This window comes from Epinephelus fuscoguttatus, linkage group LG6 (genome assembly GCF_011397635.1).
Source record: "Epinephelus fuscoguttatus linkage group LG6, E.fuscoguttatus.final_Chr_v1".
In the NCBI taxonomy this organism is placed as follows: Eukaryota; Metazoa; Chordata; class Actinopteri; order Perciformes; family Serranidae; genus Epinephelus; species Epinephelus fuscoguttatus.
In genome coordinates, this window is record NC_064757.1 from 23,194,487 (window position 1) to 23,218,342 (window position 23,856).

Below are 23,856 nucleotides of genomic sequence, written 5' to 3' on the forward strand. Positions count from 1 at the left end.
AGCTGTCAGTGACAAACACGTTGACATTTTACTTTGAATGACTGTATGTTGCCGAAAGGCACCGACACATACAGGCATACAGTCAGCAGCAATGGCAGCAAGGCTTTTAACTCATTATAATGTTAGAAATGTTGCCACAGTTGATACAGACGTTAGCTAGCAAACTGAGCTAACGTTAGCCCGCTAGCCTCACCAGGCGACAGCTGAGGATCCAGCTGTCCGCTCCTCAGTGATAGTAACGCGACTCTAAACGTGTATGTAGTAAAGTCTACACTTCAGTGAAATCTTATTATATCAATGCCACTTGTCTAAATTTTTATTCCTTATGAACGACATGTCTTTTTTTGCCGAATCCATTCATTGTCTGCATTAACTCAGCTAAGTCACTCAGAGTGATAACGAGATGCAAGGGATGGTCGCTATCGTTACCATCCTGTCTTCACTTCGATCACGTAGTTGCTAGCTGTGAGCTAATGTTAGCTATAGCTTAACACCTGTGGCTCAGGTGCTCCTTGCAAGGGACTCATGTTTCCACAGGTGCGGATGTAGAGGCAGGCATCATATAGCATGACAAATATTTAGTTATTCTGACAGCACTGAACACATTCAGTTTGCTTCAACACATAAGAGTCCTGTATATTGTGAAGGGTCAAGGTCTGATTAGACTGTGCTAGGTCATGAGATAAGCATGAGTATTCAAGCCTTGCTGATTAAATCATTTTCATTGATATCAACAACAGAAACGTTTCCATTAACAATCTAATGTTATTACAGCCTTACAAGCAAGTGAATTAACTGTCATATGGATTAGTCTGTGAGAGTTCAGTCTTGACCTTGGGAGGAGTAACCCTTGTGTGTAAAATATTTAAAGGTCCGCTTTCCAGCATTTTCAGAGCCTCCACCTGAGCCAGCCTCTGCTGGGTTGTGATTATTTTTTCACACAAGAACTTGGTACTTGTCATTGCTTTCACTGCTGGGCTCCTGCATGTTCAACCAGCTTGCTTGCCTCCACGCGACTTCATCAACATTCAGATACTGTATCACCTTCTGAGTCCCACTGCCCTTGGTGCTCTAAGAAGGTGTTTTTAATCAATTTAATCTCAATATTGATTCCTGTTATGTTGAGTGCCAAAGTGTCTCATCGCCTACAATATTAATTCATGAAGAGATCCAGCGGGACCTTTTGCACTATGAGATGAGTATGAGGCAGTTAATGATGCCACACCAGGAAGCCCTGAACCACCTGTGTATGTGTATGGTCCACATGAAAGGAGAGACGGAGTATTCGTTGCAACAGTTGTTCACCCTGTCTGACCCAGTTTTTCCTAATTAAATGGTTCACAGCAGAATGAAGGTGCCCCCACTGGAGGTAACCTTCCTCTGCTAATAGTACTATTTGTCAAAGCTGTGAAGAAAAGTTTAAAAGCCCTCACAAATCAGATAAGATTAAAAAACTTCTAGCTCAATGTTGTAATGCAAACTGTAATTGCTTTCAGTTATAAAGATAATTAATGTGAATCTAAGCTATTTCTCTAGGATAATTTGTTGTTTCATAAATCAGATGTGATAGAAGAAATCTAACGTCTGGCTTAATGTGTTAATAAACTATAATGCTCGCTGTAATATAAATAATTAATACAACACTAAGCTGATTCCTCAAGGATAATTGTCTTCTCAAATGTCATCTTTCACTGGGAGGTTAGAGAGCAACATTTGCTATAAAGCAGGGATGGATTCACTACCCTGTTAAAAGGCTCTTCTGCAAAGTGAATTCATGTCAGTAAAGGGAGGGGAGCAGTGCTGAGTCTGGGTCCTCTGACTGCAAGGCAAAATTTTGACTCATGATGCTTCCCTGCAGCTTCAACAGTCATACAGTAAATGCCATCTCCATAAATGTGAATTTTCAGATAAGATATGGAGTCAAAAACAGAACATTCAGAGACCATTTCATCCCATGCTACAGTCTTGCCACAACACCCTATTGTCTTTTGTTGTCAGCAGTGCTATTTGACACAGAGGTATGGTAGCCAAAGCCCTTCTCCAGCCTGAGCTTGTGGTGAAAGGAAAGACGCCTGTTGCCTCTACCCTCTATTAATAGTCCATTATGTTGTAAGGTGACTGCTGTCCCAGAAGTAAAGGTAGCCCGTTGACATCTGAGCACGGAGGCAGTGAAGCGCACGAGTTGTCCACTCCACTGATGTCTCCCTGCTGGACCACATTGTGTGTATCTGACTCCAGGTTTTGTGTGCCTCTGTATGTGCCTCCTCTGGCTGACTATCTGCACTGCTATTGTGAGAGATGTGAAAGGGAAACAGTCAGACAAATGCGACAGCATGTTAATTAAACTGTCGTCTTTGTATGTCAAGTGATCATTAAATTCTGCAAAAAAACCATTCTTGTCCTAAAATTATGAGATGAATACATAGAGAAATATACTAGTTTTAAATAGCCCTATACTACTGCCACTCACTATTTTAATAACATGTTACAGTTCCTTTTGTCTCTCTAATATTTTCTTTGTAAGAAACATGCTCCCTTTTTTAAGAATTTAATGATGTCACTTTGGAAAAATGTATGATATGATTTGATGGATAGGAGTTTCATAATGGAATAGACTCCATCATAAGAGGATGCACTTTAAAGCCCATCCGACTTACGTCACATCAGATTAGCCAACATGAATTGATCAGTTGTTTGATTTGCAGCATTTGGTATTTGTTTGACCTTTTTAAAAGACTGGTTTGTATTTCTGTTAAATCAATAGAGACTGACTGCCAATTAGAGGTCTAGCCAATAACCCGGGGGCTCACTTTCATTCCCGAGGCCTGTTGTTGTCAAAGCAAAGGCTTAGTCCTCTAACTTGTAGCTGAGAAGCCAAAGGGCAATGGAGGACCATAATCGATGCTTTAACTCCGTGAATGGACCGACATACTCAGCACTTGCATCTGTTAAAGTGTAATGGGTTTTACAGAGATTCAACATTGCACTTGCTATTGATTACTCTTGGCTCTGACACTGCAAGGCTGGCTGTCTTTTATACCACATCAGCCTTGTGTCTCATCTTATTTGGTTTAAATCATCCCAAAAGAGCCTCCTTGAGCCGTTCTCACCAGGACATGACAAGATCTTTGTCCTCGCTCTCTTGCTGAACTTCTTTCATTTTTAATTTCTTAATTGACATTTCCTCCAAGTTTTAATACTCTCAGCACTACTTACTCACCTCTTAAAGCAAATCCGGCTTGGTGCTTTAGGGAAGATTACGGGGCATTAAAGCTTTGAGTGCTATTGGAGCTGCCATATCAGTGAATCCAGCCTCGACTTTCATAGTAGAGTAGGCCTGCCACGTTTCCTCCTCAGCTGCAGGATAGTAACTAGATAGTGTCAACTTAAGTGCTCAGTGGGGGTTCGGCACCATTCGTGTCGCTGTGGATAGTCAGGTTATTGTGTTACTGCTGGCACACTGGGCTCCTGGGTGCAGGGATGCGTGGTGGGAGAGTGGTGAGCTCGCCAACCTTAGGCCCAGCTGGAGGGTAGAGCCTGGCTTGGACCCTGTTTACTAGCCTGGCACATCAGCAGAGTGACTGGAGCAAGAGATGTGGATGCTGTGATCTAATCTTGTTAATGGGCTCTTGGTTAGTCTTAGCGCTCGGCTACAGTGTGTATATGTGTTCGTATAAAAGTGTCTCTGTGTGCGGCCTGCCCGGGTGGTCCTTGTGTTTTTGCATGAAGGTGAGAGCAGCAGCATGACGTTAAAGAGAGCAGGGAGTCCGGCCACATTCTCACCATCTCATTGTTTCAGTCTTTCAACAGGTCATGTCATGCTGTCCATGTTGCAGTATCATTGCTTTGGTTTTCTTGTCTTATGTTTCCTCTCTGTCTTCAGCATGACTTGTTCCCCAGCGTTTCTCTGGCTCTCTCCTTCCATGTCTTGTGATATTTCAGCCCCAAGCCACAGCAAAACCCATCTACATTCTCATGCTCTGGGTACTGTGTCCTATTTCCTCTGCCTGAGTGTGTATGTCTCCTCATGCTTATGGCCGTCTGTTCTGTGTTGATCACTGGTTGTTGTTCTGTCATTACATGCTCCAGATCGGTGGATTTGTGTTTTATGAGGATATGTTCACAGGGGACTGACAGGTAAAGCACTGCAATTCTCTCAACATGCAGGACCCTCTGTCGTGCCCTCAGCTGCCCCCACTCACCTTCGTCCCCTCCCTTAGTAGTGCCTTAATGCCCCTGTAGTCTCTCTTTCCCCTCTTGCCTTGACTGTATATTTCATGGCCTTTGCATGGCCTTGCCTTCCCACAGGGTTGTAGCGATCAGTGTGGATCTCATCTTACTCATCAGCAACACGCTCAGTTTGTTGACCCACTTACATCCAGGGCTCTGCAGCTGAGCTTGGACTGGGCGAGGCTGGAAACTGGGCTGTTGAGGGTCTCTGTCCACCCTCCGCACGGCTTCGCATGGCCCCAGTGCGGTCTCATCTGCACAACTGATGTGCACCGAGCCCCGACAGAAGAGCTGTACACAGAAGGGCTTGTTCTGGTTTGGCATTATAACAAGACTTGACTTCAGCCAGTTGAAGCAGTGTGAGGGAAATCACTGCCTGGCAGAACTTATAAATACACTTAAACCTCTGATTTAATAAGGCGGCAGCCACCTTGTCAGTGTCAACCGAGACTGGATCTGGTGTAGAGTTTAGTGCCGCTGAGAGTCAGCTGCTTGTGGCACTGAGGGCTCACTGGATAAACGGATCTTAGCGCCCGCAGACAAATACAAATGCATCCACATGATTGCATGGTTGCATGCTTTAAAGTTTGCAAGAGTATGGATGGGCAATCATGTGACACTGAAGGTTAAGGATGTGTTTGTTTAATTTGAGACAACCGCCACAGCATGTGATTTTGCTGATTAGTTTCTGTTCTCTGGTTGATGGTGTTAATCAGCAAAATCAGCTGTCTGTGGCTGGGGTGAAGACCTGTATACACTCAGCTCTCTGAGGGGACATGATGTTCCATCCCTGCTCTGCAGCTTAGCTTGTCTCAGCGTGACAGAACGACAGGCAGCCGGCTTCACGCCACACAATTGTTAATATTTCTTTTGAATTTTCTTTTTATTAGGTATAGTAACTCAGTTCTAAGAGCCTATTTAAAAACTTGACACATGTAGAATAATTGTCTCATAATTATGCTACTTAAAGGAATACATCATCCACAAAATGACAATTTGAATATCAAATACTGACCCTGTGTTACATTGAATTTGTGAAGAAAACTTTGTTCTTCTCACATGCCTCCTTGGTGAATGAAGAATCTAAAAACTGAGAAAATTCCTGATGAATTGCAGTAATGTTTAACAACAGCAAAACTGTAAACATCTGTTTACAAACTCTCACACAGCTGGTGCTGTATAATCCAAGTCTTACTTATCCAGCGGTGTGGTCAGTACTTTATAAATACATGCATTTGGACTAAAGCCTTACTATTTAAAACACTACCGGATAAACAGTCTCACACATGGATGAGTAGTGAGCCTCCATGGGCGTGCATGTGTGTTTGAGCTCTACTCAGTGGAATGCACAAACAAAGTTCAAATGCATGTGGCTGCAGAGGTCTGCTAGTTGTATGCGAAAGTGTTTTAAATGCTAAGATTTTAGCAAAAATGCATGTGTTTGGGAGGAACTGAGCATGCAACTGAATAAATGACACTTGGATTATACTGCATGAGTTATGTAAGAGTCTGTAAACAGATGTCTTGATATAGTTTTGCTGTTGTTAAACATGGACCCCTTTGACTTTAATTCATCAAGAATGTACCCCTTTTTTGGATTCTTCATTCACTGTGGAGGCATGTTAAAAAAAATAAAGTTTTCCTCACAAATTCAACACAGGAAAAGTAACTTGTGGGTCAAGTATTCCTTTAATAAATTCCACAGTATTTTTCAATTTTGGATGATGTACAGTTGTATCAGCAGTTGTTTTATTTGAAAATGCTTTTTGGAAACATACAGTCCATACAGTTGGCTTGCAAAGTGTGTGTATGTAGAACACTCTCTTGCCTTTGCTCTTTGTTCTAATCTCTTGCTCTCCTGTTTTGGCTCTCTTCCCCGCTATCTCTGTCTTTTTTTTACCACCTCTCGCACTCTGTTCTCTCTTTGTTCACGCTGTTATTCATTGTTTGGTTTTGTTCGCTACAGAGGCTTGGAGGCAGACAATAGCCTTGTTATCCAGACTACTGTGGCCCACTGACTGTGCAACAGTTGGTCTTAGTGGAAGCTACATAGAATACCCACAATTCAGCAGACACACAGCAGGGCAGGCAGGCCACGCAGAGTGAATTAGAAGTTCAAACTATCCAATTTGTTTTACAATAGCTAATACAGGTTTAGGTTATGTGAATGGATGAATGTGCTACAGGGAAGGTGTGTGTTTAGTGAAAGAATTAAGTACTTTCAGTGCTGCTTGGCCTTCAAAGTGAATCCTCATATAATTTGTGGCATTTTTTCTGTCCCTCCTTGCCTCCCTGCTTGTGCTTATTGGCCATTTGAAAGTTAGTTGTACTTTTCTACCTTAAATACTCTCATTCTCCTTTTCCATCAATGTGAAACCAGTTCCGTTCCGGCTCCAGCACCTAATTTTGAACTGCTCAGAGCATTTCGATCAAAAATAAATTGGTTCAGAACCTGAACAGTTGGTTTTCAGCTGCAACCAAAAAATAGCAGATTTTCTCGACCTGAATTGTGAAACGTGACAACATCAGTGGGCGTTACATATTTTACAGGTTTGAAAGAGAGGATGGAGAAGGCAACAACGGAGAAGTCAAGTGAGAAATTGTCAGCCAAAAAAGAGTTTGCAGTGGTCTAGTTGATTTATGTTTGTTTTTTGGGTAATCAATAAAATCCGCAACTTTTCTACTACTGTTAACTTTCCGTTGATGACACATCCTTGATCACAATGGTTCTGTGCAAAACTGCTGAAAATGTGGGCTGGTTCATTAGATAGCACCAAGGTTTCAAGAATCCTGAACGGAACCGGTTCAGCTAATTTGGTGGAAAAAGGGGAATTACTGGTGAAAAAATGTCCTTGACTAGTGTCTTCAGCTTTTTCTTGTCTTTCTCTACCTGGTATTTTGTTGCAGGACACAGGCAGAGATGGCCCATACGTGTCGTGGAACAATCAACTTAGCCACGGCGCACATTGACACAGAGGATGCCTGCAATATTGTCCTGAGCAGTGGCGGCCGCACTTACCACCTGAAGGCTAGCACAGAAGTGGAGCGGCAGAGATGGGTCACAGCATTGGAGCTGGCAAAGGCTAAAGCCATACGCATGATGAACGATCAGTCTGGTAAGAGCAGCTGGAGTGAGCAGCTACTTATATGGAAAATTTAAGCTGCACTGAAAGCTTTTTATAGTGCAAACTATGAGAGTCTAATACACCCATGATGCAAGACATAAATGGTCAGAATTTAACCTTGATAAATAAGGGCTGGGCTGATACCATCTTGGGTAAACATACAGGAGTGTGTTTATCTTGTGATTTACTTTGTTAGTTCCAAGATCCAAGGTGAAAGGTGTGTTCAGCATGTTCAGCATGCTCAGCATGGTCCTCAGGCCAGCCTAGATATTTGGATATATTTCCCAGTGTCCCCTGACACTTGATAATCAGTACAGCTCATGTTTCAGCACACGCCCTCCTTCTTCAATGTAATTCAGATTCCAGTTTGAGCCAGGAGAGGGCAGCGCCGTCTGTTCAGTCCAGTTGGAAAGCAAACTAGAATATGCTAATGGTACCGTGAAAACTGGGCTTCCATTCAGCATGACAACAGAGCACTCTCCTCTCCAAGGAGACTTATTCTTCTGTGGTTGTATTAGGTGTTGCAGGTCAAGGGCTGTGGGAAAAGCCTGGGAGAATCTTTTTTTTTCACTTTTCACCCTGGCAGCATCCCAAAGCCTCTCTGCCCAAGTCTTTTGCAGACAGGGTCTACAGAGACAGAGACAGGCTATATATTCCTCTGGCCTCCATTTGAAAGTCACTAAATATAGACGTGGGGAGAATGTGAGTGCTTTTTAGCTCACCACTTCCAGTAAGCATGAGAGGAATGATGGTATATTTGTACTTTGAAAAGGTTAGGCTATTGAACTACCCACATATTCAATGTGTCTGATTGTTTGTGTGTATATATGCATTTTTTCTACAGCTTGGTCTCTTGTCAAGTTCAACTACAGTATGCTGATGTCCAGCTATTGTTCACCCATAACATTTCTTTCCATATATCATCTCTCTTAATTGATTGCTTGCTTTGTTTACCTACCCCTTGAGCAAACCTTGCACTTTACAAAAAGAGCAATTTTCAGACATAGAATATACAGACATATTAGACATAAACACTTTCAATTTTTAATTACACCACTATTTCCTCCTGGGCCCATTTCAGGGCCAGTGGTTACAAATGCCTTTTTGAAGTAATACCATATTGTAGCTGTTTGAAATGTAGTGAGGTGAAAAGTAGCCCTTCCTGATACAGTTTTGATGTCAGGCAATGTGTTCTCAGCCCAAATATGATACAGTAGCATCTGCAAGTTGATGCTTTCCATCCCACTATTCTTAGCAAACTGTTTTAAATGCACAACAACACACAATAACACCTGCTAATATGTATCCAAGATGCTGTAGAGCAGTGAAACTCAACTCATGGCTCGCGGGACAAATCTGGCCGGCATTAGCTGGAGGGCTCTCTGACCATTTTCAAATTTAAAAATGAAAATTAACTGATTCACTCTAAGATTTTTTGTATTTTAATTGTAAATATGGTGCATGAAAAGGAATCAAAATAGAGTTTGCTCATCAAGAAAAGTGCCAGGGGGCAGAGGTCTGGGCTAAGACCCAAATGTGACCCTCTTAACCCTTGACCTATGCAGGCAAACGTCAAAAGTTTGAAAACAGGCAATTCACGTGTTAGGGACACTGATAGATATTAGTAATGTTTGTTCATAAACTTTCCCCTGGCCCTTTTTGCATAAGTGACTTCTGGGCAAAGCACGTTTGGTGGCTTATCCCTGCTGTAGAGTGTGTCTGCTGCCATTCGTCACAACAGGCTCACTGTTACCTTCAATGCACGTTGTAGATTTTAACATTGTTATTCAGAAGCTCTTAAATACTTAATTCACAGAACTTTAGTAGCTACTGCATTAGTGCTAAAATGTCATGCATTAGACTTATGTTTTTATTAAGCAGTAAATTGTTTGCACTTTGTTAAAGCTTTGACTCATTAATTGCTCAAAAGCTTAAAGAAAGAGTGTGTGTGTGTGTGTGTGTGTGTGTGTGTGTGTGTGTGTGTGTGTGTGTGTGTCTTTGTGTTTTTTTAACATTTCCTTTCACAGCTAATCTATCTGTGGGTGGAGGATTTAAGAGAATGTGAGAATAGAGCCACTTTTTCCAGAAAATTAAGTGTCTGTTAATGCAACTGAAAGTAATGCTTTAATACCGCAGTGAATGACCCATCACGCTCTTTCAGAGCATCTTATTCTTTGCCCACGGTGTTACACACACACACACACACACACACACACACGGATCTTTGACAGTCATTAACCTGCCCTCTCCTCTCCATTGGTGGAGGAGCTCCTACCGATCTCCTCAGCACAGAGGAGCACAGTGTAAACTCTGGGCACATCATGTGTGAAGATATAGCAGGGTTACCCCAAATCCTTTAAAAACATTAGAAGGCACCGATTCATGAATCTAAAAATTGGTGTTACAATGTCTCAAACTGATCTTTCAAAAGTCTTAAAAGTTTAAGACATCTGAAGTAAGTTTGTATGAATCTTTTTTTTGTGATGTTACATTGCAAAATCTCAAAATAATTGGTAGCATCTATTTTTTAAGAATAATTTACCTAATGTTTCTCGCATTAACGACACATACATCAGGATAATGGGGCCACCAACACTCATATTTTGTTTCTGGTTGGGATGCTCAAAGCAGAGCATCCAATGTCTGTTAGCAAGATATGACTCGGTGCTTCTCAAAGTCAAGGATGCTTCCTTGGTAGGATGGATCCTTCCAAGTTGGCTCCTTCAGAGGCTAGGTAAGACTCCTCCTTAGCATACGGTGAACACACATTTGAACAGGCTAGTGTGCATTATTGAACAGTGAACACCCCCTTCAATTTCGGCAAATCGTGTGCAAAGAATTGTGGGTACTTTATGCCAGCTGGGAATACACACACATGCACCCTTGAAATTTCTCTGAAGGAAGGATTCCATCCTTGGTAGAATTCAAAGGATCCTTGACATTGGAGCAGTTCTTCAGCAGGATTCGATGATGTAGCCTCCTTGAAATTCAGCAGGAATCTTACCTTGACTTTGAGAAACACCAAGGTTTTCAAATTCAGCACAAGAGTAAAAGCAAAGCAGTGGAATACCACATGTAGAATGAGACACATAAAAAACTTTCCCAGTTCTGTTCTATGTTCGCCTCTACATGAGACAAAGCATAATCTTTTATGTTACATAAACATTTAGGCAAAATTGTCCCTAATGTGAGTAATTGATTCATTCAGTTCTTGTTTTTTTTCTTTCATTTTGATCATTATAAAATTGGACTTAAATTTAATTCTGAGTGGTATTAAAAGGCTTTAAACTAACCTGCTTAAAGCCGTAGGAACCCTGGGACTGAGACCAAAGTTATAACTAGACTTGTTTCCTTCCCATCTCTGACTGTGCTTTTATCTTTTCATCTGCAGCTTTTAAGAAGTAGGTTTCAAAATCTTAAATCCAATAATATGCTTTTAAAACTTGATTCTCAAGCCTCTCTTTGTCCATGAGAGCCATGAGATTATTTTCTATGTACAACTGACCTGAGCCCTGAATCAATTGCACGAATTTCTCATCAGTACTAGTGTCACATCTGCAGCCTTTCCATTTATAAGCCGTCTCTTGTAAATTGCCTGTCCTTCTATGAGTGCATCTTGTTCTAATTTAGGTTTAGATTGGATTTCTAACAGCTTATTGAAACTACCGCCTGCAGTCTGAGGCGAGCGTTCAGCAGGTGGCAGTGTTTCCCTTCACTTCAACATGACCTCTCTCTTGGGCTCCCCTGCCTTGTTTTTGCCGCTGCTTGGGAAAATGAGCTCAGCCCATTGAATCACTGGTTCCAGTGGTGGCTTGAATTTGCGAGTGTGTCATGTGCTCCTATTTAAATATAACACCAGAGAAAATTTGCTTACATGGTGAATTTAGGAGGAAACTGGGAAGGTTCGGTGGAGGTTGGTGTAAAAATTGAGAAATTCATAAATGCTGGAAGCAGTCTTTCAGTTAGTGGTTTCACGGGCTGTAGATGAGTTAAGAAGAATAAAGCTGTGGTGGGCAGAGTTACAGTGGCAGCTACTGATCCATAGTACAGGCTCTCTTCCTGCATCTGACCCTGATATGCTCAGGATACAAGCTGACGTGTATCTTGAGCTCTTGAACCAAAGTGCATTGATCTGCATCAGCATTTGATCAGCAAGTCAATCTGAGAGTCCTTGGGTGACATTTCACTTAATTCTGGTTATGTGTGTGAGCAAACTGGTAGTCACATGATTTACTTCAAGAGGTTCGGTTACTACATATATTTACATTCATGATCTCACTTGTATTTTTGTTTCCCCTTTATCTTTCTCTTTTTATTTTAATTCCACATCCCAGCTCCAGTTTTCCCTGTACAGTAAAAGGTAGAACTCTGTCCATGGTCCTGAAATATCAAGATTATGACAGCCTCCTTAAACAAGCTTCATTTGTCGTTTTTTCCCTCTCCTCTCCTCCTGACTGTCTCCCTGTTTTCCTCCCCTACATTTGCTCCAGCGCTTGCTCTTCCTCTCCCTTCCAGTCACCCTCTCTCTCGCTGTCTGGTTTTCCCACCCCCTCCTGCTTCCTCTCTCTCCTCCTCTCCCTCAGTAAGCCGTTTACTCTGCCTCTCATCCGGCGGGTGTTTTTTAGTTCTCAATGGAATGACCTTCTGCTTTCTCAAACTCTTCCCCCGTCTCTTTTGCTTAAAACACTGCTTTTGTCCTGCAAAGTGTGGAGGGAAAAATAGAGGCGGGATTGGGCGCAGTTTTCCTCTTGTAAGTACCTGGCTTCATTCCATTTATGTTGTGCTCAGGAATGTTCGTGCATGTTTGTGTGTACACGTGTATCTGGTTATGATGATTAGATTCAGCTCTGTATAAATGTTTTAGCTTATATTGCAGTATATGAGTAATAGTGGCTGATTTATAGTGGATAACTCAGGGATATCTGTGGTTTCCATTGTTAGACAAAGGGTGTATACAGTTGACATCTGTCCCGGAGCTCGTCCAGGTGACAAACTCCACTTTGAAATAAGAAAACATTGCAGAATTATCAGAAAAAAATAAGTAAGTACTATGCAAAAATGTTTTTCCATTAACAGTAAAATGAAAACATTGTTTTCCCATTGTGAAAGGGATGCATCTCTCTGGGCAGTGTAGGAGGAGTGTAGGCTGCGTTAGCTTTATTACACCAGTCTACATGGCAGTAAATAATGATTTACTAATAAAGTAACAAATTTATTCTATTGATAGATCAATAAGATTAAGTATGACTATTATAGAAATGATTCACACACACACTGTATCAATCTAATTGGAGCCAAAACCGTGTTTTAAACTACTGTATTTTTCTGGCGGCACTACTTTCTGAGCTCCTGAAAGGATGTTATGAAATGACAGATGGCATGCTTATCACCCTAATCAATTAGTTCTGCAGGGGCTGTGTATCGAATCGCTTGTCCTTGTTTGTCTTGGATGTAAAAGCGCGTGGCGGCAGAGGTCGATTTGCTAGATCAGCTCAGTCCCCGATGACGAGGGAGATGGAGACAAAGAGATCAGAGTCATTCTTGTAACATAACAAACATCACTGCCAGATGAAGCCAAGCTCCTCACAGAGATCACAAACACTGTGGCTGTCCAACTAGTCCATCAGCCAAAGATCATCCTCTGGGTGTTTTCCCCTTTTTTTCGGGTTTGTTTTCAGTCATATTTAACTTATTCATTTCTTTTCTGTCTCTTTAATCTGGTGTGACTTTAACAGCCAAGTGTCCCTGTGAAATCATAATGGATTTGACCTCTCTGAACTCACACTGCCTCCATAAACTGTTCCTCACACCTACCATCGATCTTGGAGTTACATGCCACACGCTTTTTCTCCCACTAGTCTGACTTGCTCTTTGACACTCTGTTGTGCCTATGATGTTGTTTCTCTTATAGTATATTCCCATATATGTTCTTCTACAACTACATTTTCACCTCTTTATTCTTGACTTGTTCTGCCATTATGTTTTAAAACCACACAGGGTGAACATTCCTGTTTTAGCCTATGTATGTTAAATGGACTGTAAAACATCCCACAGATAGGTGAGTGCTGTCTGGACGGAATAGAGATGGCACTTCCATCTTATCTTATCATCTTAAGAGATTGAAGACAGTTTACTTTTACACTGCACTCAGTCTTCTACTGAGGTTAAATCACAAACAGACACAGGGATTCGGTTTTGCATGTTAGAGCACCCTCATCCTGCTGTTATGCTGCAGAAATGGTTTGAGAAGTTGTGATGGATGTTGTGACCACAGCCCGCATTCTCTGAGAGAATGGCAAGCATTTTACAGTTAACTTTTTTGGGCCACATCTGTATAAAAATAATAGACGTAGCCACCTTGATGTCACTCATTGGTTTGTGGTATCAAGTTTTGAAGCCTAGAGTTTGGCATTTTGGCTGTCGCCATCTTGGATTTCTGGATTCCAGAGGTGACCTGAGGTGACCATTCTAGGATGAGAGGGTGGAGCTGGGGAGAAGCCAAGGGTGGATCTGACCAAATAGCGATGACATTATGAATTATGCATAACTTCAAGCCTTAAAAAATGTAAATGGTTGTTATATAGAAATTCACTCCCCCTGTACATGTTTTCATGAAGGACGAAATTAGCTACAAAGACCAAAACTGTTTTTTGTACCAGGCTGTGAACATGTTTATTTCTGCTGCTCCATTTTAACATGGAGCTCTATGAGGCTTGACTCTGTTTTGGAGTGAGACTTAAGTGGCCAGTAGAGGGCCTGCAGTTTTTGGCAGGTCCTCTTTGGCTTCATTTTTTCAACCCCAGAAGTTGTCGCTTGTTTTGGGCGCATGATTTGGATTTATTTTTTCATCTTTTGTAATTGTTTTAGAATTTTACACTAGTTTTAGGCAACAGAAATTCAAAAAATTAGTCCAGTTTCTGTGAGTAAGCACCATCCTTGATGTGGACACTTATTATGATGATAGGGGTTGTTCTTATCTATTGTGAGATCAGCAGAATAAGGCTTTGGTCAGCTGTTTACACTAGGTTGTAATGGTTCACTCACACTACCTGTGCTTTTTAGCAGTATGACACTAATTAACTGAAATGGTGTGTGATAGTTGTTTATTCATTTGAGTTGATCGGACTATGGGAGAACATAGTTGTAAATAACTAATTATCTTTTAGAGAAAAGCCACTTTTGAGAATATAATAATGTGATAGATCTATTTTTCTCTCTGCTTGGTTATACGTATACTCTGTGATTTATATGTGTGGGAGTCTAAGCTAGATAATTAGGTTTGAATATTGTGCTTGTATTAGTCTCTCCTTTTGTCTGCTACGTGGCTGTTTTGGCATCAGAACATTGTTTACTGTATTTAATGGATCTATAAATTATGTTAATCATGACTCTATACAGTCAGCGGATAGCTCTATTGAAGCACTGCATTGTTACAGGATCCACACTGCATTACTGGGATTGTTGTGCCGTCCTTTGTTGTACTGGGATTTTTGTCTCCTCTGTATGGCTCCAGTGTGTCCAGTGACCTGCTGTATGCTGCAGGGAAGTTGAATTCATTATAAAGCTCACATTGTGTCCCGAGCGAAAGCCACATTTTCTCTCTGTCGCTTGCTCTGTGGCTTTTCTGCTTCATCAGCAGCGAGGAGAAGTTGAGATATTGAGAACGGGGATATAGGCAGGTCATTAAAATATAAATAAGTTAAACGTTGTGCAAGGCGGTCAGCTAGGACAATCGAAGTTCAGTGTTCAGGTTTTCCATTTCCCTTCTTTTTCACCCTATTATTGGATTTCTGTGTTGTGACACCTTCTTTTTTCGCTGGTCAGGTGTCGCTCTTAATGACAACTGAGAGTGCCAAGAGTGTTTTTCCTGCAGCACCACAATCTGCCACAGTGTGCTGGATACTGTTTAGTTGTTATCAAAAGGCAACCACTGCTGGAAGCTCCATTCTCTGTGAGAAGTATTAGGTCAAACTTTCCGTCTGGCTCTTTGTTGTACAGGCAGTGAGTGATGAAAACAAAAATTATATATTTTTAATGAAGAATCTCTTGTAGCCAGGCTCTTGATTTGGTAAGTAATCATGATAAAAGGATATGTTAGCGTTAATAGTTTCCTTTAATGTGTGTGTGTCTTTCCTGTTGAGCAGAGTCGGGGTTTGTTGTGTCATTGGTCATGGGATGGTAAAGGAAACCCGTTCACAACAATAAACACCCGTGTAACATTGTCCACGATGGGGTAATTTATTAAAAATGCCACTGGAGCTGGAGACATGTTTGACTTGATGATTTAGATTGTAGGAGTGATGAATAAGAGGTCACTCCAGTGGGTGAAGGGAAGTGATCTGGAGCAGCAATCAGTCGCACCAGCTATGCGTGGGTTCAAACTTAGCCAAGTTATAATGTAAATTATTAGTAAATTGTGACTTATAAATAACTAAAATAGTGGTTGCACTTCAGAGAGAAGTTACAACATTACTTAATATGATGTGCTACAATGCCAAGTGGCTCATGTCAGCCAGGAAGCTGATACAAACGGTAACCATGATGGTGGAACTCTATATCTTTAATCATTTATTGGCCACTTGCCTTGGTTTTTGCATCACGTCCAAACTAGTAAGGTTATTCCCCAGGTATTTGTGATGCAGCCAATTTTAGTACCTGATTTATTTACAGACTAACTAGTAGTTACGAAGCCTCTAGACTTTACACCCTTGCTTTGGAGAGAAGAGCTGGTGCAAAATGTAAAAAGTTATTATTCCATTTATCCCGTTTAGATATGGAAAGATATGTAACATTGAAAACATTACACTGCAGACATGCTGTAGTTTATAACATCCAAATCTTAGCATAGAGTATATCTCACTAGTTTCAATCTTCATCCTTTTAACTCGTAGTTTTTGTCATGTTTGGATATGTGACATCAATCTAACCTCGTACACTAAAATATAAAGGTATCTGTTTAAGATCTGAATCTTAAAGTGGGGTCAGGTCTCACAATGTGATAATGACTCTCAGAAATATGTCTTCCACAGTAGGTTTTAATTGCTGGATATTTCTTCCCTACAGTCTTTGGAAAGTCAGAGTCCTGACCTCAAGCCTATTAAACTGTATATGCAAGACATCCCACAAATATCACTGAGCTGAAACTGTTCTTTAATGAGCAGACGTTCAAAATATTGCTCACTTCTGCAGCTCTGGTCAGCAGCCATGGAAATATTGGTCGAAGTTATTGCTTATAAGGATGGTTTATCACGTCTTCAATGCAGGATTTGCATACTTTTGAAAAGTAAGGCTGTTAATACTTAAGAAGCATATTTGTTCAGGACATAAAAGTGTCTGTCTGTGTGTAGAAGGCATATTTTTTAAAATTATGATAAAACCTCTTACATAAGGTTCATCATCTAGTGAGTAGATCATCTGACCACATTTTGGAGCATCTGTATTTGAATATGAATAATAAAAAAGTTTAATTACTATTACTTCTCCCTGCTTCAAGACACATGCAGGGATATTTATGTAGGCCCCTGAAACATCTAAATTTTAAAAGCACAACTCACAGAGGTTCTTTCGGTGCCAACACTAACAGCTGCTGCGCAAAGATGCTACCTGGACTCAAGTTTGTTTGTCAGTGATGACTAAGTGCACTCAGGGCTGGATGATTCATTGCCCCAGCATATTGAGAGTCAGCTGTAATATCACTCTGCTGCGTGGAGCACTGACATGAAGTGATGTGTCTGTTTGTGATAACTAAATCGTCAAGTTAATGCATGGTTTCTCTTCTGTGAGCCGGTGCAGGCAGATGCAGGAAGCAATTACTCTTAACTCTTACATTTGTGGTTAATTAAAGATCTTCCACCTCCTTTGGATAAGCGGGTTGTTATCGCCACAGGAGGAGCGTCAGTCCATTAGGAGCCCTCAGATTCAGCTTGTATTTCACTGAAGTCGATTTTAGTCTCTCTGGTTCTTACGTGCAAGTGGTCTTGTGTTGCCTCAGTGACAGTGAGACAGCACAGTGTCAAGCATTACGTGGTCCTTTGACAGAAATCAGGGAACATTTACAGTATGTGGCTGCTGCTGCTGCTGAAATTGACACAACATAATGTTTTAAAAAGGTCACTAAGTGTCACTTCTGAAATGGCATTTCCCTGTTAACACGAGTTCCTTCCCACAATGAAGCAGTTTTCTTGAGCTGTTTGAACTGGTTTTAATGAGCTCAGTGCTTGTGCATTCAGGCAGTGTGGAGTGTTTGGGTTCCTGGATCTTAATTAATGCAGTAAATGTCTTCATGAGACTGAAACTCATGCTCTTTAAATGCCCTCTTTATTTAAGTTTGTCTTTCAGATGATTTGGCCTTCAACTGTCTCTCCTTGAGAAAGAAACAGGGGAATGTGGGGATTTCAGAGGCATATCATGTGATATTTGGAGCAACTTGGGTTTCACTGCAGAGTCCAGAGCATTTTTAAAACTTGATCCCTGTCATGGAGATGATATAATATAGATTGGTGTCACCTATATTTAGAAATTAGGGTGCGGTATTTGTTCTAATGTTACAACTTCTAAAAGGAAATGGTGAAAATATCAAAGATGTATATTTAGATGTTTATTGTTTATTTTACTATCTATTGTTCTGTATTTAAATAAGTGTATTTCAGTTTTATTACTTACAATTCAGCATGACTTTGGATTCAAATACCTTTAGAAGTGACTTAATTTAAATCAGTGTAACCCACTGATAATATCGATATTAAAAAACTTTATTCATATAGCACTTCTCATATGGAAAATGCAGCTCAGAGTGCTTCACATTAATAGTAATGACTGGGAGAGACAAAAGCAAGAACACTGTTTAAACTAAAAATACACCTCAGATATTCCCCAGATGCAGCGCACAAAGCCTGCTGTTTTCACCCGTCAGGTTTGGCTCTCCTTGCATGATTAAACTTCACAGTATTGAGGAAAATAAATGATGAAGGTCAAGTATGAAATTAATTGATGTTTCATGCCTCAGCACCCCCATGAACATGCCCCGGGACATTTAGGGGATGTTATTTATTTACAGTCCAACAATTTTTTCTTGTCAGCACTTCGCTCACCTCACTTACAGTCCACAGCAGCCCTCCCCCCCTTACCTGTTTCTGCTGTTATCAGATATTTTACTGCAAGACAGATCATACAGCAGACAAGCTTTGTGTGATACTGGAGTAGTTTGTTGATCAAGGGAGGGACTCAGTATATTCTTGGCCTAATTTGCACAGCTGATTTTGTGCATTTTGTCCATGCTATTGCACAGGAAAGGAGTTGATGTTGCATCATGAAACGGTTATAACTCATGCTTTTCTTAAAGCCACAGTCCAGAGATATTAGTAGCATTACTGAAACATGTGAGCTGTGTAAAGATAGATTTGTGATTAGGGAGTGGCTGCCTTCTGCCTTATCACACATTTATCTCAGGTATAAAGTGTCCTGGTAAATTAAAATACAGCGATTTTTGCTAATAACACCCTGAAGAGTATGTTAAGCTATGGCCTTAATGTAATTTAAAAATTCTGTATAGTTAGAATAAAAAAAGATGGCCCCTGGAGCTAAATATGTTATTACTAGATGCAATTAAAACTAAAGATAGGCACTTTGATAACAGCCATGATCAGAAACTTGGCTCATAACATTCTAACACACTTTTACTACTGTAAGGAGGTTCGTGTAGGGCTGACCAATATTATCTGTGATGATCTAAAGTCAGACAGAATTTAAAACAAAATCAGAAACAATAAACTGTCAAATTAATGTCAATAATGATAAATGTTACTGTAGGTGTATTTTCTTGTACTGGTTTACTTTTTCATTATGGACTAATAACAGTGTTACCAGTTAAAGTTTTTGGACGGTTTCAGCTAATTGTTTGGTTGGACGTACATTTAGATGACATTGGTTGTTGCTATTCTCACTTCTACTTTATGGGATTATTTATTTATGGAAACCTGAAATTTGTCTTTTGAGATTAGCAGGAGGTTCACAGTACTAGTAATCTTATACATTTGGTTTATCGTCCAACATTAGATTTTGTTGATATGCTTGAAAATGTTATCACGATGATATTAAAGATATTTTCAGATATGGATATGCCTTTGCAATGCCTTTTGATTATTTTGTCAGGACAACATACACATATATTTACAGTATGGCAATGGTTTTCTGTGGGTGTTTTTATGGGAATGTGGATCTTTCAGATCAATTTGAGGAGTGCCTACATTTTATCTCTTTTCTTTTTTTTCTTATCTGTCATCTTAAGTGTGTCATGGAGCGTGGGACTCGCACTGGTCTCGTCTTGCTTATGATTTCAACCCCTAAAGGTCTTGGTCTTGTCTCGGTCAGGATACATTATGTTCTTGTTGTGACTTGGCTTCTGTTTAGGTGGGCTGAACTACAACACTGGGTCATACTGTACATCATCATGTGATACAGCTGAAAGTAAATAGATGATATATTGATTAATTATAGGCCAGCTTTAATTAATGCATTTAAGGCAATTAAGGCATTAATTAATGTAATGTAATATATGTGTTCACAGCAGCCCACAGTTAAGGAGAGGAGAATTAGCTCAGGTGGCTGAGGTCACCTTGAGTTATAGTACAGTGTGATATGTATACTGTCAGTAATACTGGAGCGATAACCTTCACCTGCTTTGAAAACGGAGAGGATGAGGCCTGTAATTGAAGCCTAGGGCTAAATACAGTATGAATTTTACAGTTTTAGTACAGTGACATTGACCTGTCTGTATGAGGTCAGATTTGAAGCAGTCCATCAGCAGCTTGGGATCTACACTGTACAGAGATTCTGATGGAGTATAATAGAAGATGGACCCATCAATCAGTTCGAGGGAAAATTTTATTGAAGGATGTTTCATTTGACCTTTCGCCCCTGGTCTGATGGCACCGCTCTGAGTTAATATGTCGAAACGTAATCTGAAATCTTTTCATCCCCCACGTCTTATCATACATAAGCTCCTTGTGGTCAGTTTTGGAGCAACACAGCCTTTACTTAATACCATCTCTGCGATTTCGCTTTCCTGAAATAGTTGACTTTTTCTGTCAGGCTATGAAAGCAGCAGAGGGGGAGCAATGCATTCTGGTCTTAGTTGTGTTGATGACTGCTGGCTGCCGAGTCCTATCTCTTCTCTGCTTCACTCACTCTCTCCCTCCCTCCCTCCCTCCCTTCCTCTCGAAATCTGCACTGCACTGAGAGAACCATGTGGAGGAGAATTGTAAATGTGCCGAGCTTTGTGAATGTGTGTATCCCGAGTGCGTGTGTGTTTCCGGAAGACAGGGAAGCAATGCACGAGAGGACATAGGAGTTACACGAGGGAGCGCCTGCATCGCTCCCCTGTCTGTGTGTACTGTATGTACGTGTGTGAGTATGCATGTATATGTGTACACGCTGCAATGCTGAACAGGGAAAGTCGCTGTCTCTGCCCCCCCCTTGCTAGGATTATGTAGTGGCCCAGGGCAGCGTTGCGTCTCAAGGAGCGTGGCGTGGGATCAGGCCTGCAGAGAGTGGGATGAAGGGCCGGAGCTGCTGGGAGTCGGGGACGGTCCGCTCCCTCTGCAACTCGGGCTGCCTGAGTAAAGTCAACCAGGGTCAGTACAGCTATGGCTAAAGCTAGAAGACATTAGCACGGAGCTGTCACACTCCTCCTCATCCGTCCAACCACAGAACCCTCCTCATCCTGCTATCTCCTCCTCATCGTGTGTCTGAGAGGTAGCTGTCATCCCTCCATCCATCTTCCTCTCTCTCCGGCATCTGTCATCTGTCGCCATGGATGCTCACATTACTGCAGCCTCCCTCTAACAACGCAGTGCCTCGTGCTGTAAAAAGAGCAGTGTGTCCTCTCTCCTGCACTCCTCACCGCATGCAGTCTCCTTCCCTCTTTCCCCTCGTTCTCCTGTGCTGCTCTCGCTCAGACTCATTTCCCCTCTCTCCTTTGCGCCTGCTCCACCTTCCCATTTGCATATGGATGAGTCGAAGCCTGCCAGGCCTACGTGATGTGTTGGCAACGTGAATCTGGGTTAGCAGCTTATGTGTGCAGAGTTCAGTGCACCATCAAAAAGTGTAAAATGCGACATGCTGTGTTTCCCAGGGTCCTAAAGTGCAAATGCAGGACAAGTTAAGTGGTGGGAGCAGTAACTAAGGACTACAGATTAACAGGATTTTTACACAGTCCTCTCACAAGCAATAGTCTGCATAAGATGTTGTCCAAATAATGAAGGATTTTGCACAGATCTACTCAATATGCTGTGTCGGTTCATGGCAGGTTAAGAGCATCCTATACAGTGTACTTCATGGTGTGTCTATATACCTCTGGAGGAACAACGAAGAAATGAGTTTGTTCTCTTGTTTTCTCCTGACTCTCTCTGCCTGTCTTATTTCTGCCTCTCTCACTTCATCTATCGCTTTTCTTGCCCATGGCAGAGTTGGACAATGTTGAGTTGAACAGCTGTGCTCTTAAGCCCTGGGCCTTCTGTCTCCTCACTTTGCCTGTTTGTTCACTGAAATGAGTTTGCCATAGGTGGTACAGGCCATGTTGTTTTAAGACTTTCCATGCTGAATGCTGGGATGCAATGAAGTTACACAAAGAAAATGAGCTGAGAACAATGCATCAAAACTTTGAGCATCAATCCAATGAGTTGAAATCCTCAGATGAACTATAATGTAGTAGTTAGTAGCTGTTTTTAGTGTCACAACAACACAGTGTGATTGATCAAAAGCCTTCATAAGAACGTCCTGTATGTATCAGCGTTAATATTAAAATGTGGAGGTACTTTGATCTTGTGTATAAACACTTGGGTTTATACTGGAGCTGCCTTCAAAGAGATGCATTACATGAGTTTGACATGTTGGACTTGGATACAGAAAATACATCTGACATGCTACATATGTGGTTTTAAGATATTTTAATACAAGATGTGACTTTGGGACATCAAACAAATAGCTCAATCAGGTCATTTGAATTGGAGATGAGTGTTTCGTGATGATATGAACTAGTAATATAGGACAAGCACCTCTTGTCAACTCTCTTTTTGTCAGATTGGCTGCTACATTAAAAAAGTTGGGAGACCCCAGTTTTAAAACAGTGTACATTTAAAAACCTTTAGACTATTACTGTTAAACTAGCCTTTTTCTAGATCCACTTTGCCTGGGTCCAGACCTTTGAATCAGCTCACTCCACTAAGTTCAAGTGTGACAATTTGGTCTGATATTAGGCAACTTATTGGTTGTATCCATGACCATAAACAACCCATTAACCCATTTGTGCCCACAAGTGAAATTTTGAATATCCATTGGTCGAAGTGGGCGCTTGGCTTGAGTTTTTCATGTCTCTATTTAGTTTTTGAGCACATGCTGCTTTTTTTTTTAAATATATTTTATTGATTTTTGGAAAAACAGTAGTCCCATGGCTGTACATGTAACTACATGGTTTACAGTCAAGTATTCAATTTGTATGAACTTATAACAAGCTGAATATCAAAGATGCACACATGTGCAGTGTAAAAATGTTTCATATGGAAGGCATTTAATAGACACAGTGTTAGCGTTTTCCTCATTTTCCAAAAAAAAATCAGGACTTTTGATAAAAGTATTATTTTTTATGTGATCTAAAAATTTGTTGTGCTGTTTGATACTTGCTCAGAGTATGTCCGTGCCAGATTTCAAGACTTTAGATCAATTAGAGCAAATGTTGTGACATTTTTTCTTATCATATTAAATATAGTCATAGGGTTGTTAGCACAACTGACAAGATTAACTAATAAAGATACAGTAAGTAAACAGAGATTAGCTATATGAGTGTAACTCAGAGCCCACTGTCCTCACCAAACAACTAAATCAACCCCCGTTAACCCAAAGTAATGACTAGTTCTTAGTAGAGCATAGTTAAATGTAAATTACTTCTGTAAGAATAGTTAAGTGTTGTCTCAGGGCCAGAAACCTCTTCAGCTCAGGCAATTGGAGAGCTCACTGTTCCAACTGGGCCGCTGCTGAAAAAAGTACCAAATAAACCAGCCTGAATAATAAGATGCTTTACAATGTCGCAGCTCTGCATGATAGAGCACTCTGGGAGGCACACACATGCCAAACAATCATCTCTGGTTGACAGCCATGTCATTGTCACTGTCATGAAGGCAGTGCTCCAGTTTTCAGCAGGAACTGGGATTTGTGAAAAATAGAAAAGGCGAGAGCAGTGTGAGAAAACTAGCAGAGAGACAGAGCAAATCTGATTGCAATCTGACAAGCCTCTGAAACATGACCATGTAGCTGTGAAAGTCCTACGGGCATATATCTACTATATCCTTGTAAAAGTTACTAATAAATCCACAGAGAAAGTCTAGGCTACCTACTTTTGTGTCTACGTATGCACTTGTTCCATATTTTGTTGACATATCACTGCGTTCTTTGAATCTATATTTTAAAAGAAGCATTAGTCCCTGTGCATAGAAAGCATTTTTTATGA

The 23,856-nt window shown here is 40.9% G+C and overlaps 1 protein-coding gene across 2 annotated transcripts in view; it reads left to right on the forward strand.

Annotated features, from left to right (window-relative positions):
* The window catches only part of osbp2b (oxysterol binding protein 2b), a 56,993-nt gene that overhangs the window by 610 nt on the left and 32,527 nt on the right, over nt 1-23,856 (forward strand). Inside the window, exons 2-3 of one of the 2 annotated variants that reach the window (XM_049578187.1) lie at nt 2,115-2,220; nt 7,138-7,346. In XM_049578187.1, coding sequence (XP_049434144.1) covers nt 2,115-2,220; nt 7,138-7,346 — 315 coding nt within the window. The remainder of the gene's footprint in view (nt 1-2,114; nt 2,221-7,137; nt 7,347-23,856) is intronic. The other variant, XM_049578186.1, reaches the window with a different exon arrangement.